The following is a 27,582-nucleotide window of genomic DNA, read 5'->3' as shown; positions in this document are numbered from 1 at the left end:
TCCTCATCATTTCATTATCTAGGTTTGGATGGGGAAGTGATCTTGTATTTTTAATTACAAAACAATTACCCTTTGACTCTTAGAGCACTATAGGCACCCCCACCTGAGTGCTCTAATTATGACTTTCTTTGTCGTTCAGGGAGAGCCAATGCTGCCCCCTATCCTCCACCTCCATTTACTTCTATAGAGTAGAAGACACCGTGTGTGTGAGTGAGAAAAAACAGAGGGGAGAGAGTTCCCAATATTTTGTGACTAACCAAGCCATTTTGTGATTACACCCAAGACTCTTTTTAGAAATGCCAGATGGACCTAAAGGATTAGTTTTTTTTAAAGAGGTGTTACTAATAGTTTTGGCACCTGGGGCTTCAATGTCCTATCGATTACCCTTGAGTCACATGAGATCGTCATATATGAGGAGATGATGGAGGAATGGCTAGGTCCAAGTGTTGTGATGGGCATATTGGTCCCACACTAAGCTCACCTGTTTTGTCTTTCCTTCTCCACAGAGAAGAGCAGTTGGAGGTGGCATAGGTGCTTGGAGATGTGTAGTTTTGTACCCTTTCAGCAACAAACACCAATGGGCAGGTTCAAGCCCTTCCAGCAGTGAATAATTGTACCCTCTACATTTAATCAGCTGAGGCCAAACAGCACCAGTGGCCCACCCTAGTTATGGCACTACCAGAGCCCCCCCAAAAATGGGGAACTTGGTCTAAATTTCCCACCTGTATGCTCTGACAATGTCTGTTGGGTTCTTGCATTCAACAAGGCATCTATATATATGACTCTCCCAGCATGTTGTGCCCCATAGGGTGGAGGAAAAGTACTACTTAGTCTACCCCCTTACCCACTGTAACTCTTCAAAACCGACAGCCTTATCTATGTCTGTTTGCAGTATTCTTCTAGGTAGAACAGAGCTTGGAATTAATGTATTCATTTAACACATTGGTGTTATATTGTTAATTTTGTGGGAAAGCCAACTGGTGCATTTTATTGATTGATTGATTGATTGATTGATTGATTGATTGATTGATTGATTGATTGATTGATTGATTGATTGATTGATTGATTGATTGATTGATTGATTGATTTTATTTTATTTTATTTTATTTTATTTTATTTTTACCCCGCCCCTCTAGACTACGTCTACTCAGGGCGGCTTAAAACACATTAAAATAAACATATATAATACAATTATTACAGTTAATTCTAACCAGCATGTTTCCAAGATGGCAAAACTCAGAAAGAACAAAAAGAAAACAAAAGGTTTAAAGGTTAGCATTTTAAAATTAAAAGTTTTGATGGCAATGCACTACTTTCATCTCTGTTAAATGGGAAGGCCTGTTATAATATGAAGGCATCAAATTTACATATTACTTCCAAATTATGGGATGGGCAGAGGCTTTGGTATTCAATCCATGACTCCCATGGGCAGTTATCCATTTTAGTAGAAATTAGATCTGTCAAAGCACAATTTGTGAGGACTGGATGTGGTGCATCCCATTGCCAGAAAAAACACAATATGAGTATGCCCTCAGAGGAGCTAGTTCGTAGGCAGGATAAATTTAGCAAGGATCTGGAAAAACCATTGGGTAAATTAAGCTGTTCTTGGGCTGGATTCCTCATTATCCAGTGACATCAATCATACCAGTCTGGTGAAGCACTCTTTTGCAGATAGAGAAACCTTTCTTTTCCAGGAGACTCTTGATTGAAACCACTGTGAGACAGTCCTCATCTTCAAAGGAACTCTGGAAAATGTAGTTCTGTGTAGCAAGGACTAAGGACTTCTAACTGGGAAATGGCAGAATTATGAGCAAACCACAATCCCCAGAATTCTTTGCAGGAGATGTGAAACAATTGAAGTAGTCCACCACCAAAGTGCACAGTTGTCACTCATTTTATGGAAAGGCCTGTGCACCTTTTGTTGCACTTGTATGTTTTGTTTTTCTGCTGTACTTTTCTTGAAGCAGTATCACATTTTTGCAGCAGTTCTACCACAGTTATCTTGTTGCGGGGAAAATGCACAAAATATAACACTGGTTATATTTCCAAGTTCTCATCACCAGTAGATGTAGTGTTCTGGATGCCCTCTTAAAGCTTAAAAGCTACTTTCTTGGTCTATATCTTCTGAATCACCCTCAACATGGCCAGGATTCTAAAAAACAGCACCCCCTAAAACCACTTGTATAAACGTCCATGCATGAGGTGGATCACTGGTACAATAAAAGCCATAAAAGCCCATCTGGAGACCGCTGGTTGACTTTTTTGGAGTACTGTATGTGTGTGTGTGCACCTTAGTCATAATGGTTATAGCTAGCCAATGCTACTGAAGATTAACTGCTGCATATCCTTCCCAGAACATGTCCTGTATCCTTTCATGATGTCCAGTTGTTCTACAGAAGACAAGAGAATTCAGAAAGGGTTTCCTGAAAGCTTGAAAGTCACTGAGTGCTATTCTGTGGACTTCCAAGTACAGGAATTCTCATGAAGCACTCTATAAATTCAACATGATAAAAAAAACGATCACATCTACTCATTCCATTCATAATGGTTTTGGAAATTTTGCCCTCTCTTTCTCTTACTGGCTCATACCCAGGCATTCTGGAGTTTATACTGTACTCTCTGTGTATTAAACGTAATAAACTTAAGTCAATGTGAAGCAGGAGGAAACTCTGAATGCAAACAATACAATATATCTGTATTAGAAGAAAATAAAATAGAATGATTAAATAAATGAGCAATAAAAGTGGGTCTCAAAGCACTGTAAATGTTGTGCTGGGCATGAGGGTTTCTCAGCTTTTGGTTCTGACAGCAGTATCCTACATTTTTCCTTCCACGGGCTGGGTCTTCCTGCAATAACACCTTATTAGGTGCCAACAGTAGCTACCATAAACTGCTGTGAATATGTAAGCACTTGTGTGCGCGCGCGTATGTCAGCACATCTGTCTCCCAGCCAGATGGCTTGAGGCTTATTTGCTAGAAAAATTACAGGCGTAAGTAGGACCAGCCAGCCTGCCATGAGACAAAGCGAGGCGTGTGTCTCAGCCAGTGCATGTTGAGGAGGTCGGGCCTGGAAGAAAATCGTCTCATGGGGGATTATGGGACCTGATGAATACTGGCATGTTTTTCTACCCATCTTTGTAAAGGCTTCTTTTCCCTCCTCCTAAGGCGACTGCAACATTCAGGAAAGGAGTCTGAAACCCCTGGGGTCCGGGATTTTAGCCAAAGGGCCACTTCCTGCCATTTGTATACTAATAGCCTATGACAGCTTTCTTCCTTTACTAGCTTTGTGCATCTCACCTCTGGTGCAAAGTCCTCCTATTTGATTTTTAAAGTATAACACCCTTTCCTGCAAGAAGAGGGGGATGAAGACCCTTTGCTCTCTAAGGTGGAACAGCAAGTGACCTCCACCCACACCTCAGCAGGCCCAAGTCAAGGCACATCATGACTAAAAGGTAGAAAACCCTACCAACATCCACCTCCATTTGTGGCAATAAACACAATACTGTTTATTGCCCCTTCATGAGAACCAATGGGGCAAGCATCTCACTCAACAGTGGGAATGGCCTTCCTAGCAAGAGTCTTTTCCCCCCCTACAATAGCATAATAAGCTAGCTCCCGCCCTCCCCTATGGAAGTCTGAAATATGTTTGGCACATGCTAGATGAATCTTACACATGGCAGTACAAACAGAGTAAGAGGGAGATCACATCCAGTGCATTTAATTACTTTTAAACAGAGCTAAAACTGCTTGAAGAGGAAATTGGAAATTGTATCCTGATGGGCTGCCGTCTGCAGCTCAGGGAATTTAACACTTTTTCCTGGCATTGAAGTGATGCATGATGTGAACAGCAAGATGAGGGTCTAGAGAAGGAGCAGGGCAGAGAGAGTGGGAGCTAAGATGTTGGACTCCTCTGTCTCTGAACCCTGGAAAGGCAGTGGATGCAGATGGGCTGAGCAAAGGGGATGAGCTTGACTCCGGCCTGAAGCAGTCATAGGTTATAAGTGGCTAGCTGAGGCCTCTGGTACGTACCGTATATTCGACTGGACTGAGAGAAGGATGCACATCTCAAAGTTACACAGGTCTTTATTGCACAGTTTGGAAACACTGCCAGTGCTCATCTATACATAAAACAAAGCCATTTATTAATGTAGATGCTTTTATTCTGCTTTCTGTTTGCTCAGCAGAAGCTTGTGTGTGTGCCGTGGAAACAGAGAGTAGTTATGTTAAAAATGGGGGGGGGGTTTCTGTTCAGAACTCTTGCACTCTAGGAGACAGGAAAATGAATAGTCCCCCAGGAATCTCAAGACAGAAGGGATCCAAAATTGGATCTTTCATCCCTGTAGCATTACTATTAGGCAGTTTAAGTGGAAAGACCACAACTAGACCAATGTGCTTCATTAGCTAAGCAAATTACTGGTTTGCCCTGTCCAAATCCGGCCCTATAGCTCCACAAGCAATACTGATAAATTTTTATTAATTTCTGGAATGTATTTTCTGCTCAGTAACTGTAATCTGGTGGGTATGAAATTGAGTGTTATCTTGTTGCTAAAGGTAAAAGAAAGACAATGTTGAATGAGTTATCGGACAGTTGGTTTAATTTTACAGAAGTCTGTTGTATATAATCTATTTTTCTGCTTTGTATGCAGTTCTATATAGCAGGGGTCCCCAACCTCTGGTCTGCGGCTGGTGCCAGTCTGTGGCCATGGCAGGACCAGGCCCCGGAGACAGATCTCCCCCCCATGCACTCCCCCATGCACCCCACACGCACACATGACCTGCCCACCCACACACATGGGTGCCCCGCCTACCCACAAGAGCACCCTGCCCATCTGTGCATGCACACGAGCGCCCCCTGCCCTCCGTGAATGTGTCCCACCCATCCGCACATGCACGCAAGCGCACCCTACCCATCCATGAACGTGCCCCGCCCACCCATGAGTGTAGGGGGGCACATGGACCCCGCCCTCCAACCGGTTCAGAAAAGGTTGGGGACCACCACTATATAAGATCAAGTTTTGAGCCATTGTTTTAAAAAAGAGAGATAAATAGATCTTTTTTCAACTGTTTTTTTTTTTTTTTTTTTAAGATTTATTATCAGGGGTCTTCCAAATGAAGCATTTATAAGTACCTAACTCTGTGGTGATGATACAGATATTTTCCCCACCATTCAGGTGACAAAGGCCTGTCTTGGCACCAGGAGTGACTTTTTAAAAAAATCCCTCACAGCTAAAGGGTTTTTGAATTTTTGTTTTGTTTTGTTTTTGGTTTTTTAGGTTTCATTTTGTCCCTGCGGTGGAGTTCAGGCAGCAAGAGCTTCTCAGGTTAGAACCTTTGATTTCTGGTGCTAAATCACCACAAGACCAATTAACCCAAAAATTCTGCAGAGATTATTTTCAAAGCCCTGTCCGCACCAGTGGGCACCCACTCGGAGGAGGCTCCCAGAGGAGGCAGGGCAGGGAAGCCAGATCACTCCCTCCAAATGTGTGCGCCTGCTGGAGGGGGCAGGGCACCAAACGACAGATCAGCTGTGGGGCCAGTAAATGAACTGTGCCAAGCCACCAAACTGGTGGTTTGTGCCCATCACTGATGAGAAGTACTCACATTCTGCACTAGTTCACCACTCAAACGAACAAATGGGTGTTAATTAGATGGTGCTTTATTTTGCATTTTGGATTGCTTTTGTCACTGTCAAGTTCAATACATTTCTGGTGACTAAACAATATCCTGGTAATTGGGAACCAACCCAACCTTTTTCCATGGCTATTTGTACTTTTCTGGATCACTAGCAGGGGCTAATGTTATTTTTAGTGTGGGTTATTTTTATGTTATTTTTAGTTCCATGTTTGTTTGTTTGTTTGTTTGTTTGTTTGTTTGTTTGTTTGTTTGTTTGTTTGTTTGTTTGTTTGTTTGTTTGTATCCTGCCCATCTGGTATATTCTACCACTCTGGGTGGTTTAATTTGTGGCATTTTAAATTGCTGGTATTGAACCAAAATGGCACTGGTGGGTGTTTCGCATAGCAATGAAGTGATATGTCACTTACCACTCAACACAGAACAGGAGACAGAAGACGGGGGAATCTCTCTCTCTTTTTGTTCGTTCTCTTTGCAGTCCAGTACTGTGTCACTTTAGTAGCAAGCCAATGGAGTGGTGTGTCACTGTGAAGGAGTACACCTGATCTGTACAAAAGACATTCCGGTGTCATCCCTCACCTTGAAGGAAACTTGGAAACAGCTGTCAACTCAACAAGAGAGCATTTATTGAGAACTGTTTACACTGCATTTCCAGTTTTTAAGAGTCCCATTTTCCCTTCTCTCCAGGTAGTCTCAGCAGGGAAATTAGTTTTAGAAGTTATTTACAGCTCACCAGGAGTTAGATGAGGTTCCGTTAACTTTACCCTGTGCCTGGACAGGCTAACTATCAGTTATGGCTTTTAGACCCTCAAGTTCCCTCCCTAAGGCCTTGGGTCCTTTTTAAGGAGAAAGGAGGGGTAAATATATTTTAGTAATCTTGCACAGTCCTTTGATTGTCTCCACTTTTTATACATGGCTTCTTCATTTTGGCTTCATTCTTGTAAAATAAATCATAACACAGTGTAATATGTCATGTTGTTCATCTGAGATTGTATTTATCTAACTTTCAAACCTGCTAAGGACCAGATGATTTTTATTATGTCCTAATATGTAAAACCATAGAATTCAAAGAGGGTGTACTTTCTTTTTCACATGTCTGTATGTTAAATGTTGGTCTACCAAAGCCCCATTCATTCAGTCGGTCTGTTCTGGCTGGGACTAACATTTGAATGTAAGCCACGGAAGTTCTTTTCTTCAGGACCACAGCAGGAAAGGAAGTGTTATGTTTTCTTTTTCACACTCGCTGAAATTCAGTATTTATTAGCTCACCGACAATCTATTGTTCTGCTTCAGAATGCGGGTTTTCATTGCTGCTGTCTGTCTTTTGCACACGTAACATGTAATTTAGCCCTTAACAATCCTATACATTTTCGTTCAAATTTAATTCACTGGGAGTATGCCCTATAAGATGAGACATAATCCCAATAAAAATGTGCACACGATTGCAAGTCTAATGAACTTTCATATGTCTAACTTTGGAAGAAGTCCTGTTCTTGCAAGGATGTTTAGCTTGGCAAATAAGTATTTCATATTAATGCTGGTAAACAAATCCTTTCTAGATCCTTATGAGGCGCCATGGCTCATATTTATATCCTAAAGCTCAGATTTTGCTAAGCTTATGAGCGTCATAAGATTTTTGAAGTCTTATTTTTGAACTTTGGATTTGCAATATTTATTTTGAAGAACTACTAGCATTTCAGTTGTGAGGTATTTTTGTTTTGTTTTGTTTAACCCATGGGACTTACATCTGCATAGGGTTTGCTTGGCACACATTGCAACGTGGCTTATCATCTCCCATCCTTTCTTGACCAACAAGAAAGCCATGTCCAGAGGAAGGAATTATTTTTGGTATAGAGACCCATAGCTGCCATTTATATTTTTACTATTTAAAACTCCCTCACTTCTTTCCAGAGCTGGCGTGAGAACAAGGTCAGGGCCATGATTTATTTATTTATTTTCATTTCTAAGAAATAGCGATAAGCCCCATCTGGCCCTGTTCAGGGGGCCTGGGAATGGATGCTTGTTTACACAAGAACTGGGAGTTATCTGTCTCAAGATGTACCAGTTGTTATGCTTAACCTTCTTCCTTAATCAGGCCCACAATTTCGAAAAGTTGCTTTTTTGACCACAGCTCCCAGGCTGGAGGTTGTAGTCCCCCCCCCAAAAAAAAACCCCTCTTCTAAGCTCTGACTTTATGGATGTTACTCTGAATTTATATTTGTTTTGCCTAAATCTTCTCTACAGTTTGCAGATTTAAAAGTACCCCTCAGGGTTGACTATGTTTGCTTGCTTGCCTAAGAAATTCATGTAGCTCAAGCAGTTAGTTAGGAAACACAGCTGTTTGAAGAGCTTCCAAGGAACAGACAGAATAAAAGAGAGCTGAAACTGAAGTGGAGACTGGGATTTGGATGAAATGGATATATAAAGTGGAGTGTAACGGTTGGGTGAAGTGGACAGCAGCAGGAGAAAGGACAGGCCATTATGGAACTAAGAAGGCTCAGATTTGTCGACCCCACTCCACCACAGTGCCTTCCAAATGTGGTTAAACTAAAACTGTTATACCCAGGGTGATCAATGCCCATGTTGGTGGACGTGGCAGGAATTATAGTCCTACATTTCTGGGGGTAGCTGAGGGATCATTGAATAATAGAATAATGGAATTGGAAGGAGTCTATAAGACCATCGAGTCCAACCCCGTGTTCAATGCAGAAATCTAAATCAAAGCAGATCTGATGGATGGTTGTCTGAATTTCTCTTACCAAGAACTGTTTAGACTGCCCAGTTGAGACCAGAAAGAGGTCCTGCCTTTCTCTGCGTTTCTGGAAATCTGGAGAACCCCTTTTTCATTGAGCTGAAGACACCTTTGCAAGAGGGATGGCTGCTTGTAGCACTTGGTTTGCCTACCCGTCTCTGGCAAACCCATTTTTCACGCATAAAGAAGTCTCTCTCTCTCTCTCTCTCTCTCTCTCTCTCTCTCTCTCTCTCTCTCTCTCTCTCTCTCTGTGTGTGTGTGTGTGTGTGTGTGTGTGTGTGTGTGTGTGTGTGTGTGTGTGTGTGTGTGTGTGTGTGTGTGTGTGTGTGTGTGTGTGTGTGTGTGTGTGTGTGTGAGAGAGAGAGAGAGAGAGAGAGAGAGACACTACAATGAAGGGAGTGAAATTTCTCTCAAACCACCTTTTCCACTCTTTATTGGGGGGAAAAACTTGTCTGGTTCCAGCTGAAGTATCTTATGTGTCACATCCAGTCCGTTCTGTGGAATTCCAGTTCCATTAATGGGAACCACAAGGCAGCAGCCCAGAAACTGAGGGGATATAAATGTCTGTTTCCATGGCGGTGGGGGCTTTAATAGCCTTTCCTCAGCCAGGCGGAATCCATTTCCCAAGCGTTTATTGGCAAGAGACATCGGCATTTAATCCTAAGGCCCTCAGAGCCAGCCCTGCGACACCCAAGACAAAAATATCTAAATTTCAGATCTACCTCTTCATCTACATTTTTACAGGGACAACAGCACAGAAAGAAAAGGTGAGAGACTGGGCAGAACAACCTAGCTCTTTCTGCAGGACCTCAAGCTGAAATTCTGCTTGTGGTCAGCAAAATTTCTCCTCTTGCCTCTATCTTCCATTCTGCTCTTTGGTTCGCTCTAGCCAAAGGGAGGAAAAGACCGCACAACTAAACAGGTACACAGGCATCCTGAATCTAATCCTTGTTAATTTAGCCTAAGATTTTAAATTCTGACTCATATATTGACCCTGTGATGGTATTCCAAAACTAAGCACACTCTTGTGTCTTCTGCTCTGGTGCTAATGAAACTTAGCTCTACTCAGCTTCTACGTCAGAGGAGATTGGTATGTTCAGAATATTTTCAGGGGATGCTCAGAAAGAAAGGGGGAGAAAAGCTCATGATTCAGGACTGATAGTATGCTGCAGTACTCTCTTTTCCTTCTCTTGGAAAAGGAAAGTTGCCACCCGCTACGAGTCCCGGAAGGGCTCCTTCCCCAAAATTTCCTCAGCCTGTCCCACTCTGAACTAGTTTGTGCACACAGAACAGGTGGGTTGACTGGATATGTGTGCACAGATCAGACTGGACTCTATAGATTGAGGCTGCCAGTGGAAGATACTGGGGGGTTGGTTGTTCCCTCTTTTGAGGATACATACACCCACCTGGCCCTACTCCTGGAAGTTAAAACCTATCACATAAGGGAGAAAGATTCTAGCTCAGTACATGCCTTATTCTAATTAATGAGTAGGTCAGACCTTAAGTACTATTCCTTAGTAGATACATTCTGTTGAATATCCATAACCCAAGTTTCCATGCAAGTAAATTTTACAGGATCAGAAACTTATTTTTCAGTGGGAAATTATTGAAACCAAGTTCTCTTTCACGTTAGGACTACAAGCCAAAAGTATGTCTGTGAGTAGGTTGAGATTGTGCAGAACTGTGTGAATTGTTAGTTGAAGAGAAGTTGTTTCATTTATTTTGTGGTAACTGAATGTCAGGACTGAAATTTTTGCCATCATGTTTTATAGGTCCTCAGAGAGAGAAAAAGAGAGAGAGGAGAGAGAGACAGAGACAGAGAGAGGCAGAATCTTGGTTTCCAACTCCATCTTGCTGCACCTTTTCCCATTTAACATGGAGCCTCAGTATTTAATGGCGGTGGTACTGAGCTTAGCCAGTCAAGTTGTGCCAGGCCCTGAGCCCCTCACAGGGCCAAGATGTACCTATACCTTCATCTTGCCACAGCAGAAGTTCACGGGGGCCGTGTGCTGGAGCAGCGTGCGCCCTCCTCCAGACCCACCAGGCCCCAATCGCAGCGAGGTAGAGGAGCTGCGCCTCCAGCTGACCCGGCAGCAGGCCCAAATGGACGAGCTACGTCGCCTGGTGGAAGTGGATGGGGCGGTGGTGAGCGAGGTCAAGGCACTGCGCAAGGAGAGCCGCAACGTCAATGCTCGCGTCACCCAACTCTATACTCAGATGCTCCATGAGATCCTCCAGCGACGAGATCGGACCGTTCCAGCCTCCCTGCTTGAAGGTCGAGTGGCCAATGCCTCTGCCGAGGCCTTGCGTGTGGCTGCCAATTACCGGCAACTGGAGGTCAAGTACCAAGCCCTGGCTGCCCTGGTCAACAACCAAAGTGCTCTCATCAGCCGGCTGGAGAGAGAATGTCAGCAAGAATCAAGCGGCCGGACGCGTCCACAGGTACTAGTTAGAGAGGACTCCAGGGTACCTGCAGCTGAGGCCTTTACTGTTCTGTCCCCCTGCTTCATTCACAGAATTGTGTGCGTGTCTGCATGTGTGGATGTTCAAAAGAGAATATTTCACATTTGCTCATTTATATGTGCAAAGGAAAGTTGGAAATGATTTGTATGATTTAAATAGAATTCCTTCCCTGAATATGGAAGACTATGGCCAGGGTGTCTGCATACCTGCTGAGTCTGCTGTCTAGGCCCTAACTGCAGGTGGGCAACTTCTAGACACCTTCTTCTCCTCCTGGTGGTTCTTTATCCTTAAAACATACCGAGGCGGGAACAGCTCTTCGAATGGAGGGCGTCTGTAAAAGGGGACATGTGGCTGCCCTGGTTGTTGCAGAGACAGAGGCCGAGACCAAGGGCATGGTCTAAATCTGCTGCTCTGCCTCTCTTGGGTGAATGGGCGCAGAATTCTAAGTGACGTTCCTTCTCTCTTGTGGTAGTGGGACCAAACTGACTGTCTTTTTTGTTTGTTTGTATGTTTTCTGCCCAGCCACCTCTGGTGCCAGTGGTACCTCACAATCTTGTAAGCACTACCAACGAAAGCAAGGTCTATTTTGATGTAACCAATGACATCCAGCGGGATCAGATGGCATCTGCCCAGCAGTGGCTGCTGCACAAGGCTTCCACTCCACCAGAGGGCACTGTCCAGCCTTTGGCTGTGATGCCCACCAAATCAACGGGTAAGAGGGCCTAGGGAGGGGAAAGGCTCAGCATGGCGACTTACTACCATAGCCGGGTGGAGCCCGCTTTTCATGTGTGGGCATTCATGCATACACACAAACAGAAAACAGTTCCTGAAAAGGATAGATAAAACTCCACATCTCTTAAAAGAGTCCTTAATGCAAATACTAGATGTCGGAGTGAAGAATTCTAGTTACCTTTTTTTCTCCCCTTCATACTGATGTTCTTTTGTACTGGTAGGGGATATTCATGGAAAAGCATTTGATCATATAATTCCACTGCCCATAGTCTCAAAATTGAACCAAACACTGGACAAAAAGGAGCAGTCTTTTGTCCCTCCTCAAATCCCACAAAGTGATTTCTGGAGAGATACAGTCCAGAGCAATCAGACTTACAAATGAAGTCTGTGTTCGCTGTCTGTTGACCAATCACAAATCTAGATTTGGTGAAGTGCAAAAGATGGAACTGAGTGAAGGCATATGCTATGACGAGCAGCTCTCTCTTAATGTTTAAGGAATGAAGCTCCATTTCAAACAATATACTTACTGTATTATGGTGTTTGCCTCTGGAGGGTTACAAGCCAGGATCAGTCTGAGCAAATTGCTTTGTGCCAGGTCAGCCTACTTTGCCAGCACAGCATTCTAGGTGCCATGTATTCTCTACCTCATGCCACTTTACCAGCATGATGAGGTACCACAAATTCCTGCCTTTATTCCTGTATACCTTCTCTTGATTGGAGCCATCTTAATTCTACCAAAATGTCTTAGGTTGATCCTGACTAGAAATAGACCTTTTAGAGATGGTGGGGATTTGTATTCGTATACAAATACAAATATCCCCATGCAGCTGGACTCAATGAGGATTCAGCTCCCGGGGCCAGACCGTCCACTCCCACGTCCTGCTGCAGCGCCGGTCCTGCTCATCCTTCCAATCCCGCCCGGAACGCCACTCTCTTCCTGCTCGGCTGGTCACTCGGTAGCCATGCAGGAAGACTCGTCCTCCTTCCCCCTGCCTGGAGTGGCCAGGCGAACGGGAAGAGAGCAGAGCTCCGGGCACCATTGGAAGGATGAGCGGGACTGGCACTGCAGCAGGACATGTAAGTGAATGGCCCAGCCCTGGGGGCCAAATCCTCATTAAGTCCAGCTGCACGGGGATATTTGTATCTATATACAAAGACAAATACCCCCATCTCTAACCCCCCCCCCCTTGTCATATTCACTTACTGAATAAATTGTAGTTATCCTGAACTGGTAGAAAGCCATCTGTTACATAATGAAGCTTGGAAAAGCTACTTCTAAGGGCTACATAAAATTCTCCACTAGTTATGCTGGTTGATGGATTATGGGTTAAAGTACTTTTTCCCAAGTGCTACTTGGCAATAGACCTAGGGGTGAATATTGTTGTTACTGACTTATGTCTTCAACTCACAACCAACCTATTGTAGCACTCATGGAGTTTTCAAGGTATATCTGATGTTCAAGGAGTGGTTTTACCAATGAGTTTCAGGGACGTGGTGGCGCTGCGGGTTAAACCGCATAGGCCATTGTGCTGCAAGGTCAGAAGACCTGCAGTCGTAAGGTCGAATCCACGCCACGGAGTGAGCTCCCGTCGCTTTGTCCCAGCTCTTCACTAGCCTAGCAGTTCGAAAGCATGCAAATGCGAGTAGATAAATAGGTACCATCTCGGCGGGAAGGTAAAACGGCGTTCCCTAGTCACGCTGGCCACGTGACAACAGAGATTGTCTTCGGACAAGCGCTGGCTTTATGGCTTGGAAATGGGGATGAGCACCGCCCCCCTAGAGTCGGACACGACTGGACTAAAAAATTGTCAAGGGGAACCTTTACCTTTTCAGTGAGTTTCCATGGCTGTGTGGAGATGTCAATGCAGGTTTCCTGAGTCCCAGTCCCTCAAGTCTGTCCACGACACCAGTGGTTCCCAAACTGTGCACCAGGGCGCCCTGGGGCACCGCCAGACCCAGCCAGGGACACCAGGGAATCTTCAGAAGTACTTCTGCGGAATCCCTGAAAGTGCTGCCTGGGCCAGGCTTCTTCCCTCCTTTTCTCTCCTCCCACCCACCTAAAGGAAAGGGGGAGCTGCAGTCAGTGGCCAGTAAGTCAAGGCAGCCACGAGTTGAAAAAGTTTGGGAACCACTGCACGACTCTGGCTCTCAGTGCTGAACAGTATACCTAGTTATTGATGAATATTTGAATGGTGTAAATATCTCTGTCAAAAACAAGCAAAACCCAATGTAGCGCTTTTCCACTGTTGAACTTGGGCGATAATTCGTGCTTTCTGCCATGCTGTAATATTCTATTGCAGTGTTTCCTTTTTCTTTCTGTTCTCCCACATTCCCTTGGGGGCCTCCTGCTTCTTTTTTTGAGGCATTTACGGCCCACAGCCCAATAAAAGGAGGATGATTAAAAGCCACCCTCCCCCAACCATACTTCATTCTTCAGCATCCAGTGTGTTCCCCACTCCAGATCCAAAATCTGGTTCCTGAAGTCTGGCTGAACATCAAACAGCAAGTCGTTAGAGGAAGGCCACAGATTTACTGACAGCCTTTTTTTTGCTGACACGGACTGTAAAGCAAGCATGCAGCCCTTTCCAAAAATGTAGGAGACTGCTATTGTGGTAGAGGAGGCAGGCTGGTCCTCTTTGCCTGGGTTTCTGGACTCCACAAAGCTATTGTGCCCTGTGCTCTGAGATGTTGCTCCTTAACCTTTTAATATTTTATATTTCCCCTGTCACTCTGCCGAAAAGCCTGAATCCCATGGCAACAGAAACAAAAAGGACACTTTTCACAGGACGGGCATTCTATTATTATTATGATTGACATTTGTAATAAGAATTAAGGACATAAAAATTACATGAGTATTGTTGAGAGCAGACGCAAACAAACAAGGACAAATAATAAGCCCATTATTAATTTGTAATTTATTTATTTATTTATTTATTTATTTAATTTATATGCCGCCCACTCTACCCAAAGGTCTCTGGGCGGCTTACAACGATTAAAATTCAATACAATAAAATATAAAATGATTAAAATACAATTAAAATACAATTAAAATTGCCATCATCAAGACCCACAGTTGATGTTATTTCAATTAAAAGCCTTCTGGAACAGGAGTAATACAGTATATTTTACTGCTAGAATAGCTACAAAACACACATATAATAAAATCACCAGTAGTATTGTTGAATGTATTGCCATGATTTGTTGGTAGATTTTATTGTTAGGAACAAAATATTTGTTTTCACTATAAAACTTGGCATCCAGCTAAACTATTTTTGCTTCCCACAGTGGTACATGTCCCAGTGCTTTGTGGCAACTAAGTCAGAAGTACCACAAGAGATAATGATTCCCTGGTTGGGATTTGTGGTTGGTTCTTAAATACACAAGTCCATGCTACTGTGTCAGATCTTGGGAATGTGTGACTGCTGGAGTACAGTGCCCATGATCCCTCAACTTTGGCTATACTGGTTGTGGACAATTTAAGTTTAGGGGCATGGCAGAATGGCTAAGTTGGAGTGGGCTGGCTTGGGCTAAATAAGGCTGCTTAAGGTGGCACAGAGATGTGCTATGCCATTTGCTGCAATCTTTGCATCCACATGGCATAGGCACCTCAAGCAATCTTATTTGGCCCACCTCGCTTTAAAAAAGGGGGGGGAATCCTCTGCTTTGCCCCTCTCCCCGTCTTTTCTTCCTTTTGGGAAGACACTACCAATTTTATTTTGTTTCTAAAGGGTATAGAATATCAGCAGTGCTGTCTTACCTAGGCTTTAAAGAAAACAACAAAGCACCTATGCTTCATCCTTCTCCTCCTCCACAGAAGAGCAGAGGAAGCTTTTAATTTCTCATTGTTGTTAACTGGCTAACCTGTCTACTTAAGCCACTAAAGGTTGGGAAATTGAAAGCAGATGAGAAATGGAAAGCAGCAACCCATACCCTTTGGTTTGATACCAGGGATGGCATGTGCCAGAACAAAACAAACATGGTGCTATCCTATTCATACTTTAAAAAAAAAAAAGCTCACGGCAATGAGCCAAAAAGGTGCAGGCAGGAATGCTCTGCGGACATGTTGATTCATGCTGGCACTTCTGCTGTGTGGTCACCAGGAAATGAAGCAAACCAGTCTGTTCCTAGAGTGGACCAAACTGCAGGACAAATCCCCATGTCATTGAATCTTTAGTTTAATAATATGTGGAAGGCTCAGTGCTCCCAGCCCTGCCCTATATATTGTTCAGTTCCTAACAACTGCTTCCCCTCACCCTCTCTTTCTGCCTCAGGGCCCTGGCATGACTGTCAAGCAGCTCAACAGGATGGGCAGACCAGTGGCATCACCATGCTGCAACCAACAGGTGGACAAGGCATCATCCAGGCCTGGTGCGACCAGGAGTATGATGGGGGTGGTTGGACTGTCATCCAGCGACGCCAGGATGGGTCGGTCAATTTCTTCGTCACCTGGCAGCACTACAAGGTGTGAGCATGTGGTCCCGGGTGCCATGGGAAGGGAGCTATGAAGCAAAGGGGACAGTGAGACAGGCAAAGCTATGGAGATGCAAGGAGACCTTCACATCTGAGTCCCATGATTGGGCTGAGGTCTACATAAGCACTGACTCATCGTTCATTCAACGTGGGTTAGCAACAACAGCAACAACAAATTTCACACAGTAATATAAGCAGTTGCAGATCAGTGATTACCAATTTATTAACAGCAGCTAGATTAATAATACAGTGGTGCATCGCATAGCGATCACTCCGCTTTACGGCGAAATCGCTTAGCAACACTGTTTTTGCAATTGCAAAAGTGATCGCTTTGCGATAGTCCCTATGGGTGAATTTCACTTTGCGATGATCACAGGGAAACAATCATCGCAAAGCCCCCATTTTCGGCCAGCTAATCGGCGGTTTCAAAATGGCTGCCGGGTAAACAAAAATGGCCGCCCGCTGTTTTCAGGCACGGATTCCTCGCTTTAGAGCACCGAAAATGGTGGCGCTATGGAGGATCTTCGCTTAAAGGTGAGATTTAAATCCATAGAAACGCATTAATCGCGTTTTAATGCGTTTCTATGGGCTTTTTATTTTCGCTTCACGATGTTATCGCTTAGCAGTGATTTTTTCGGAACGAATTAACATTGCTAAGCAAGGCACCACTGTAGCTAGGAATTGGAAATCAAAACTTGAATTTCAAATGGAAGAATGGTATAATGAAATATGGAACATTGCTGTAAATTATAATTAACTTGTAATTTGAAGGTTAAGAAAGGAGAGATTAAAAATGTTTATGATATATGGGGCAGATTTATTGAATTTGTGTTAACAAGAGGAAAAGAGAAAGTTCCAAACCAGGAATCAGTGCAGTTCTGGAGAAGAGGACAATAAAGGAAGAAGAAGACTAAAGACAATGGAAGAAGAAGATTATTGCAAGAGGTCCTGACTAAGGTGGTGGAGAACACAATTGATTTGAATTTTGGTTTATGTATTTTATGTCATAGTTAATATTTTAGTTTTAAGAAAAGCAGTTGCAGATCTCAGAAATAACTAAATAGCTACAAAAAAACAGCTATTTAGGTTTTTGGTTAAAACTTGTATCTGTTATATAATACCATTCAATATTTTTATAGTTTTGCTTAACTGTAACTGGTGTTTATAACAACAACAACGACAACGACAACGACAACGACAACGACAACGACAACGACAACAACAACAACAACAACAACAACAACAACAACAACAACAACAACACATCTATATCCTCTTTTCCACTATCAGACAGTGTTCAAGGCAGCTTATGATAATAAGATGTGATAAAAGCAAGAGTAATAAGAATTGGCTGAAATCCTGTTGCTTGACATAAAGAAAATTTCATCCCATTCCAACCTGGCAGATAAAAAGTCCCAAGTGCAATTCCTGGGGACATAGACACACGTACTGAGCCACTCTGCACGTGTGCCCCCCCCCCCCGAGAATCATAGAGGGAACCTTTTGTCTGGCAGCTAGGAACAGGCTGAAAGTTTTACAGGATTTCAGCCATTCAAATACAATGTCATTAAAATCAACTGAAACAACCAAGACCATAAAACCATTAAAATAATTAAAAATACAAACCATTTATAAAATCATCTCAATACTAAGCACTATGAAAAATATGTGTCTTCTCAACCTACCTGAAAATAGCAAGAGAGGAAACAGTTTCCATTTCTGTGCATTACACAGTCTGAGAGCTACGCAGGAGAAAGCTCTCTCCTGCCTACAGCCAAAAGCTGCAGTGGGCTTCTTCAGCTTTTGGCATTCTCAAGAATGTCCTGTCCTGAATATCTTAACATCTGGACAGGCTCATAATGAGACAGACAATCCCAGGCCCCAAGCCATTTCGGCATTTGAATGTTAAATCCAACAGCTCACGCTAGGCCTGCGTTAACAGTTAGCTGAATAGCTCATTGAAGTCCATGGGCATGGAGGAAGAGGTTGAGAGTTTGATTCCTCACTGTGCCTCCTGTGAGGAGAGCCAGCTTGTGTGGCCCTGGGCAAGCTGTACAGCCCCAGGGCACACCCTCCGGAAGAAGGGAATGGTAAACCACTTCTGGGTATTCTCTTTTTGGAAAACCCTGAAAAAGATTCACCATAAATCAGAATTAACTTGATGGTGTTTTATTATCAAGAAAAACTGGTAACCTTTGCAGATACAGTACTTCAGTATCCAGGTCATATGATTTTGATACTGTGGGCCAGCTAACAGCTGCAATGTATTGAACTCACTGAAAATCCCAGCTCCTCTTCAAAGGTAGCCTCAAGTAGACGTGGGACTTCCATTTCTTTTGCACTGCAACCCACAGAGTTCACCCCAGGGGTTCCCTTAGCCAGCATCCTGGGAGCTACAGGCATGAAATCGAAATCGTCAGAGGTGTTTTTCCATCACTCGTAGATATAGGCTTCCGGAAACCAATTTTAAAAATCTCCAATGTAGCTGTGAAGAAGGAGGTAGCTGGGAGTGGCTAAGCTGCAAGGGAGCCAGAAGGGATTACAGGACTGTAGTTGTTTGATAGGCAACCCGTACAAGCCCTAATTGGCAGATAGAGGGCCAGTTGCATAACCTCTTGGGGCTCCCCTGCAGTTTAGCCTCTCCCAGTCACTTCCTCATTCGTAACAACCAAAATGGTGGCTGCTTAGGAGGCTTCCCAAGGCCTATATCTATAAATGATTGAAAACACCTCTAAGGACTTTGATTTCTTGGTTTTAACTCCCAGAACTCTGGCTGTTGGGGGTTTCTAGTAACTCATGGGGACTGCAATGCAAAAAAGGCCAAAGGCCCATGTGTAGCCCTGAGTAGAGCACACTGCTGTAATCAAGACAAGATGTAACTAAGAAATACATTATTCTTGCCGAGTCAGGATGACTCAAGAGGACAGGTTGTAGCTGGCTCGCTCAATGAAGTTGTGTAAAGGCACTCCTCACCATGACAGCCACCTGAGAATCCAGGTAAAATGTAAGTCAAGGGTGACTCCCAGGTTGTGAAGCTCACCTGTCAGGGGAGCACTCACAAGCCCTTCTAGAGTAGGTTGAATCCCGATCCCTGAGCTGGACACTCAACTGACCAACAGTGCCTCCATCCTGTCAGGATTTAATTTCAGTTTGTTCATCTTCATTCAGGCCATTAGAAAGCTCAGGCGACTTTCAGGATCCTGAGCGCTCCGTCAGTGTCAAGTGACAAAGAGGAATAGAGCCGGCTGTCATCCGTCTATTGGTGGCACTTCACCTCAAGCGGTGGTTATATAGGGGACAGGGCACAGCCCTGAGGGGCCCGATCAAGCAAAGTCTGTGGGGTCAAACCATGCTTCCTGATGCCATCTTCTAAAAAGTCTGACAAGAAGGATCGGATCCATGGCAATTCAGAGCCCCCAATTTGCTACCCAGCCAGGCTGCCCAACAAAACACCGTGACCAATGGTATCAAAAGCCACAAAGAGGTCCTGGTGAACTATCAAGGTTTTTGCTCCCCCCCCCAAGTCAGAGCTTAGAAAAGTTACCTTTGTGACTGCAGCTCCCAAGACCCCCCAGGTGCCATGGAAGATTTTTGGCCGCCCACCAAAGAGTGGTCAAGTCTTGGGAATGTGTCCCAAAGAGGGCTGCTGTTTCCAAACTCTACATCAGCGGCAAAAATGTGTGGTCCATTTGAGGAGGAAATCCTATCCACAAATTCTCCAGCAGACATGTGAGTCTGGGACCTAGAAAAACAGGCTTAGTTTTTATAGCCCAGACCGGAGAATCACAGCCAGTAAATCATTCAGTGAGAGGCCACCAACTTAGGGTTTGTTCAAACCATTTGGGCTGCATCATTAAGCTGTGGAGATAAAAGGAAGGTGTGTGTTTGCACCTGCATGTGTGCATGTGTTTTTCTACTGATTTCCCATTGTGAAGGGTTTTGTACCTTCTGTAATGAGAAAGGTAATTGCTACATGCTGTATATTCCCCTAATGGGCAAGGAATGGGAAAAGCACTTATCAACCCTTGAACACACATGGTATTTCTGCTTTCAGAAACAACGCAAGACCAGGTCTGGTTAGTATTTAGGTGGAAGAGAAGCAGGAAATACAGAGTAGGATTAGAAGAGAATCCTCAATGGAAAGCTACCACCAGGTAGAGGAGGCAATATTAGGCCGAATCAGCAGCCCCCTACGACCATTTATTTTGTGTGAAATCCCCCACCACTTTTATTTTTCAGAAACCCTCATCCCTGCCCGCCTTTCCTTTACCATCATCTTCCCTTGTCAAAAAACTCAACTCACAATTTATCCAAAAGCAATAAAAGTTCCTTTAATTTTTAAAAAAGCCCAGTTTTCCTTGAGAAATCCAAAGTCTAATAACAGCATCTGTCACAGACATCTGGTTTAAGCTGTTAAATATATTTTTCTTTATGAAAACCTCACTGTCTCGCACCCTCTCCATGGAATTTCTTCATCACCAGTCCCCGCATTTGTGAACCAATGGACTGTGGTTCAGAATAAGGCGCTCTCAACCAACCTGCCCTAAAACAAACTGGACATGAAATTCTATTTCAAAATACTGAAATACTGGACAACACCAGCAATCATTACGTCAGACTGCACAGGGAAGCCATTAAAATCCACAAGCACCAGAAAAACTTCAACAAAAAAGAGGAAAGTTTGAAACTCAACAAAACTTGGCTCCCAGCTCTCAAAAATACAGCATGCAAAAGGTCACGAACTCTACCCAACCACAAGGTCAAGGGGATCACTACCATCAACCACAGTGACAGATAATCTCATCACAGCAATACACCCACAACAAAACACACTAATCACCCATCCACAGAAAACAATACACCCACAACAATACACACTAATCATCCCATCTCACAGCCATAAATACTCCACGCCCTAGCCAAACTACACCAGAGCACAGTTTGCTGTCCTCTGAAGATGCTGGCCACAGAGACTGGCGAAACGTTAGGAAAAACCACCTTCAGAACACGGTCAAGAAGCCCGAAAAACCCACAACAACCATTAGATCCCGGCCGTGAAAGCCTTCGCGAATACAACCTGCATAATCTTCTCCCTTCTGTTGTACCCCATTAGCAGGCCTTGGGAACATGTGGTCCTCCAGAAATGGTGAGACCACAACTCCCATCCTCCTTAACCATTGGCTATGTCAGTTTAGGGCCAATGGAAGTTGCAGTCCAACAATATGTAGGCACCCGCATCTTCCCCACTTTTGCTTCACAGCCAGTGGCCATCTACTAACCTCTTGCTTACGATGTCTCCCCAGAATGGTTTCGGGAACCTGGAAGGAGAGCACTGGCTAGGCCTGGAGCCTATCCACTGGCTGACTCGTCCGGGCTCCTACAGGCTCCGGGTGTGGATGGAAGATTGGAGTGGGCGGCAGGCTCACGCTGAATATGACACCTTCTCCCTAGAGCCCGAGAGTGATTTCTACCGGTTACGGCTGGGGCGCTATCGAGGCAGCGCCGGGGACTCCCTCTCCTGGCACAACGGCCGGCAGTTCAGCACGCTTGACCGTGATCACGATGCTTACTCAGGTAAGAAGTCCCAAAGACTGGGGAGGGAGACAAGACTACAGGACACCAAGAGCCAGGCATGCTTTCCTCACAACTCTAGTGGGTGGGTGGGTGGGGAGTAAGAATTAGATTAGCTCAAGGGAGATCTGAGTAGAACCCAGATCTCCCAAACAAATATCATTTCCAGCATAATACACTGCCCTCTCACCTATTTGTGCCATCCTGACTTGAAACCATGTTGGTGGTAACCCGTGGACACTGCAATTCCATATTGCAGTGTGCACAGGTTACCACAAACATTGTTTCATATTGCAGTGTCAATCATCCCTTGCTAACCTCTTTTGTGCTTAATACTTGATCTCTTTCAGCCCCTGACGCCGGATACTGTGGACAAAGTGCTTGATTGCTGCTATGCCACCACCTCCTCCCTTGACCCTTGCCCGGCCTTGCTAATCAAAGCAGCCAGGCCTACAACAACAGAATGGGCCACAGCAATAATTAATGGGTCTTTCCTTGAGGGCAGGGTTCCTCCTCCCCTCAAGGAGACACTCATTAGGCCCATAAGAAAGAAACCTAATTTGGTGGCGGACGAAATTGGCAATTATAGGCCCGTCGCCAATGTTTCTTTCATTAGCAAAGTGGTGGAGAGGGTGGTGGCTGACCAGCTTCAGGCCCTTTTGGATGAAACAGATGCCCTGGATCCATTCCAGTCGGGCTTCAGGCCATGCCATGGTACAGAAACAGCATTGGTCGCCCTGTATGATGACCTGTTGAGGGAGGCTGACAGGGGAAAAACATTTCTGTTGGTCCTTCTTGACATCTTGGCGGCCTTTGATACCGTCGACCACGGTATCCTCCTGGGGAGGCTCTCCGAGCTGGGAATTGGTGGCCTGGCTTTTGCCTGGCTCCCTTCCTTCTTGGGAGACTGTCCTCAGAGAGTACAGCTTGGGGAGAGTGTTTCGGCCCTGTGGAGCCTCAAATGTGGGGTTCCACAGGGGTCGATTATCTCCCCAATGCTGTTTAATATCTACAGTATATGAGGCCGCTGGGTGGGATCATCAGGGGGTGTGGGGCATCGTGTCATCAGTACGCTGATGACACCCAGCTCTACATCTCCTTTTCACCAACTGCAGGAGATGCCGTTCTGTCCCTTCAGCGCTGCCTGGGGGCTGTACTGCAATGGATGCAGGAAAATGGGCTGAGGCTGAACCCAGACAAGATGGAGGTCCTGTGGGTGGGTGCCCCCACTATTGGCGGTTTGGGTGACTCCGTCTCGTTTGGGGGGGGGGGTGATCTTTGCCACAAAGAGTGGAGTTCGCAGCCTGGGGATCCATCTGGACCCGGCGCTCACCATGGAGACTCAGGTGGCGTTGGTGGTCTGTACTGCCTTTTTCCATCTCTGGTGGATAGCTCGGCTGTGACCCTATCTCGATATGGGGGCACTCACTACCTTGGTCCATGCGCTTGTAATCTCAAGATTAGACCACTGCAAAGTGCTCTACATGGGGCTACCTTTGAAGTTGATGTGGAAACTCCAAGTGGTGAAGAATGCGGCGGCCAGACTCCTTAGTGGAGCGAGAAAATACCACCATATTTGTCCTATTCTGGCTGCACTGCATTGGCTGCCCATTTGGTTCCACATTGACTTCAAAGTCTTGATGCTTACGTATAAAGCCCTAAACGGTTTAGGGCCTCGATACTTGGCGGAACGCCTACTCCCACCAAGCTCTACCCGTGTCACTTGAGTGAGTCAGGAGGTGAGGCTGAGAAGCCTGACGCCGAGGGAGGCCCGAAAGGAAAAAACAAGAAACGGGGCCTTCTCGGCGGTGGCTCCTCGCCTCTGGAACAATCTGCCTCCGGAGATTTGCGTGGCCCCCTTGCTGGGTATTTTAAAAAACCAATTAAAAACATGGATGTTCAGGCAGGCCTTCCCTCCAGTTAATATCTGATTCCTTCCTTTCTCTTTTTCTTTTGTGGTTTATTTTTCATTTTTTCTTCCCCATCTTGAAGAATTGGCTATTTAATGTAATAATTCCTTTTTTATATTTACTGTTGCATTATGTGTTTGTAAGCCGCCTAGAGTGGTCGCAAGACCAGATAGGCGGGATATAAATAGAATAAATAAATAAATAATAAAATAAATAAATACTCCAACAAGGTAGCTGATGTTTCATCAGTGCCTAGTTGCTAATGGGCGTGACAGCTCTTTCACCAGCCTTTGAATGGAATCTGGAAAGAGGGCCCTTTGGAGCGGGTGGAAGAAGACAAAAGAGGAATATTTTGGGATCAGTTTTGTTGGGGGAGGATGAGAAATGAGAAGGGAACAGAAAGGGAACCAAATATGTTGGTTTGAGCCAGCTGGAGAAAATATGGGAAATAACTGTCGTGAACAAACAAATACAGTGGTGCCTCGCTTAACGAGCGCCTCGCTGAGCGATGAAATCGCTTAACGAGGCGCTCTGGGCCATCGCTGGAGCATTGGCTCAGCGATGGCCCCTATGGCGATTTTTCACTTTGCGATATTCGCTAAGCGATTCGCTTAGTGAATATCGCATAACGAAGCCGGGGAGAACAGCTGATCGGCGGTTCCAAAATGGCCGCCGGAAGGTCCGCGCCACATTTTCGCGCCCTGCCCTCGCTTACCGAGGGCGCGAAAATGGCGGCGCTATGGACGAGCCTCGCACAGTGGTGAGTTTTCAAGCCATAGGAACGCATTGAACAAAGTTCAATGCGTTTCTATGGCTTTTTTATTCCCACACAGTGATGTTTCGCTATAGCGAAGGTTAATCTGGAACGGATTAGCCTCGCTATGCGAGGCACCACTGTATATGCCAGCTATAGCTCAAGGGAACACGGAGCTGAGAAGACAGTGCTCCTTCAGAAATTCACAACAATCCGTTCCCCACGTTTCCCTGGAACACACCGGTGGCAGTCTGTTAAGCAGAAGTATCCTGTGGAAGTATTACTGAAAATGAATACAACCAAAAGGATAGATGTGACCCTAACAACAACCTCTAAGAATCAACATGGAGTGTCGGTTAGAATGTTGGACAACAACCTCAAAGGCCTGGGTTCGGATCCCCACTCTGACATACACCGTACCAACTCACTAGAAAAACCTTAGGTACGCTGTAGTCTTTCAGTCTGACACATTTCACAGGGTTGACATGAAGACAGAAGTATAGGCAGAAGCACCATCTATGCTGCCTTAAGCTCACTAGAGCAGTTTCCCAACCTGGGGGGGGATGGGACTCCCTAGGGGGTTGCAAAGTGTTTTCTGGAGGGCCGCTGCAGTTATTTTTTGTTGCAATTATTTTTATATTTATTATATCAAATGTAGTGTACACAATGCTGTTTTATTTTAGGCCTCTTGGCTCACACAGAGTTAATTTAATCTGAACCCCAACTGGAGGCAACCCAGAGTTCTTAGTTATTTCTCTCCTTCACTGAGCAGATTTTCCTTTTATGCATGTGCATCACTCTGACCCTCCCCCCCCCCAAAAGAACTGCTATCGCTAGTTTCTCTCTGGTCGTCCACATCCACTTTTGGGGGAATGATGTCAGCCTTTTGGACCTGGGCAGAAGCCTAGCTTAAAGAGGCCTGAATGAGGCGAATGTCCAGGGCACGCTAGTAACGCTGCTGCCCAAGATGGTGGCAGGATTGAAACGTTGGTGCTGCCATGGCAGTGGCACTTTTTGCTCCTCCTGAGTCTCTGGCTCTTCTGGGTGTGGCAAGGGCAGCACAGTGAAGGGAAAAAGGGAACCTGGGCAGGGAGATTCCTCTGGGCCCTGCCTGATGGCTCAAACACACCTGCCAAAAGAACCCCAGCTGGCCATTTTTTAAGATCGTTTCAAAGTTTTCCAAGCACACAACACACAAGCCAACATTGATTCAGTTCTCGGCCATTTCCTGGTTTATTTCATCCCTCGTCGGGAGGGTGGTTTTAAAATGTACCAATGATGTATCAATTAATTCCTTACCTGTGTGCATGCGCCTATCAATTCTTTCCCCATTGTCATCCCTGAGTCAGGCAGCCACCATGATTGCCGTGCAACTCTGCAACTTTTTTCAAAAAACATTTTGATATATCGATGTCTTGCGCGTTACAAGAACAATCTCACCACAGTTTGACTTCATGTGGCCTTTGTCTTGCTTAATGCCAGATGTTCCATACAGACGGGAGCCAGGACTATGCTGGGCAGTGTGTTACTTCCGGAGAAGCAGGCACCACAGATCAAACATTCCGAATCAGAAATCCCTTTCCACTATATTGATGTACCACTTAGGGATTTTTTTAAAAAATAAAATAAAAGCAAAGTGAAGGAGCCTCGTGGCGCAGTGGTTAAACCGCTGTACTGCAGCCAAAACTGTGCTCACGACACGGGGTTCAAATCCCAGATAGCCGGCTCAAGGTTGACTCAGCCTTCTATCCTTCCGAGGTTGGTAAAATGAGTACCCAGCTTGCTGGGGGGCAATGTGTAGCCTGCACAATTAACTTCTAAACTGCCCAGAGAGTGCTTGAAGCACTATGGGGCGGTATATAAGCAGCACGCTTTGCTTTGCTTTGACTGCTGAAAAAATGTATTGGTACAACAGAGGTATGGAAAGAATCAGTATAACTGGAGTTCTATTCTCATATGTGATCCAGCTCTGATTCATGGAGGAGGAAGGAAAGAGGGGGCAAAAAGGTAGGGGAGGAAAACTAGGGAGGAAGCATGGGGGGGTTGGGGGGGAAGATGTTTACTTAGGTCTGAAGAGGAGCGGCTTTTGACTGAGGGTGCTTTTTGGGGTGGAGGAAACATGAATGGTCATTTTCACACCCCAAAAGGTAAATTCTAAAGTGTAGTGACATCTTTTCCCTTCTCAATTTTTTTTCTGGTAGAGGCAGCTTTATAGTCGCCCCATGATTATGCATCATTACATTGATATATTAGTATAGAATTATATTCAAAAAATCTATTTTTAAATGTTTTCATTACCCCTTTAAAATGTGTTTTAATGCAAATATGGTGGCGGGGGGGTCACTGGCTACTTGGCTATTATAAAAGGGGGTCACAATTTAAAAAAGGTTGGGAAACACCAGTCTAGAGGAAGGGTGAGACGTGCAAGTAATAAATATGTATTTTTATATATCTTCTTTTCCCACAGGGAATTGCGCTCATTACCAGAAAGGTGGTTGGTGGTACAATATGTGCGCCCACTCCAACCTCAATGGCGTCTGGTATAAAGGTGGGCATTACCGAAGCCGTTATCAGGATGGAGTCTACTGGGCAGAGTTTCATGGGGGTGCTTACTCACTCCGCAAAGTGACAATGATGATCCGGTCCACACATGGCACATAATTTCTGTTCACGATGGTAAGAAAGGACACACACCAAGGAGAAGCCCAGCTGTACTTTAAAACCGAGTTGAAATTAGATGTACTATCTTTTGTCTGGGATTTAACGCCAAGGAGACTGTGAGTGATTAGCAACAATGGTTCAGCACTGTGCTGATTGGCTGGTGCTAGCTGGATCACAAAGACACCCAACTTATCTTCTAAAATTAATAACTGATTTTAAAAAAAATCAGTGTCTTTTAAAAAAGCAAATAAGGATGAACAAACTTTCCTGTGTATAAATGTACAAGGTGGGTCCTAAACAATTAAACACTACTTAAAGCTTGGATGAGGAATAAAATGGAGTAGGACATCAATGTTTTATGGAATCCATGTTTTGTGTGCTATGTGAAATCTGGGTGGGGTATCAGTTGGGTTTACAAAGTCTCCCCACTCATCTGCTGAGTGGTCGGGTGTGCAAGGAGGCGGGGAAGCACCGGCCTGGCTACACCTGCGATTGGCACATTGCGAACAACGATGGCCATGAGCAGTAAGTGGACCAGCCAGTTGGGGGGGGGGGAAGGTTCAAATGGCCCAGGCACCTGTGGTGCCCATATTTGTATTCATCATGTCTCGTGCCAACTAGTGCAAATTGGCAATTTC

General features: G+C 44.9%; 1 protein-coding gene and 1 long non-coding RNA gene across 6 annotated transcripts in view; one reads left to right on the top strand and one right to left on the bottom strand.

Annotated features, from left to right (window-relative positions):
• Window positions 1-27,296, top strand: part of ANGPTL6 (angiopoietin like 6) — a 41,213-nt gene extending 13,917 nt beyond the window's left edge. For 2 of the 5 annotated variants that reach the window (XM_072991492.2, XM_078386579.1), the window contains 5 exons: window positions 10,156-10,825; window positions 11,369-11,558; window positions 15,850-16,040; window positions 21,352-21,622; window positions 26,751-27,296. In XM_072991492.2, the coding sequence (XP_072847593.2) occupies window positions 10,259-10,825; window positions 11,369-11,558; window positions 15,850-16,040; window positions 21,352-21,622; window positions 26,751-26,944 (1,413 nt within the window). In that variant the 5' untranslated portion in view covers window positions 10,156-10,258 and the 3' untranslated portion in view covers window positions 26,945-27,296. Of the gene's footprint in view, window positions 1-5,273; window positions 5,322-9,127; window positions 9,306-10,155; window positions 10,826-11,368; window positions 11,559-15,849; window positions 16,041-21,351; window positions 21,623-26,750 lie in introns of all 5 variants that reach the window. The other 3 variants (XM_072991491.2, XM_072991494.2, XM_072991493.2) reach the window with 3 other exon arrangements.
• Window positions 14,368-17,965, bottom strand: LOC144587116 (uncharacterized). Its single transcript, XR_013542298.1, has 2 exons — window positions 17,734-17,965; window positions 14,368-16,077 (listed from the first exon to the last, which is right to left on the bottom strand). It is a non-coding gene; the product is annotated as an uncharacterized LOC144587116 (long non-coding RNA).
• Window positions 27,297-27,582: the final 286 nt, after the last annotated feature.

The sequence above is a fragment of the Pogona vitticeps genome, chromosome 2, assembly GCF_051106095.1.
Source record: "Pogona vitticeps strain Pit_001003342236 chromosome 2, PviZW2.1, whole genome shotgun sequence".
NCBI lineage: Eukaryota > Metazoa > Chordata > Lepidosauria > Squamata > Agamidae > Pogona > Pogona vitticeps.
Note: the sequence above shows the minus strand (reverse complement) of the source record. Positions and strands in the feature narration are given on the sequence as shown.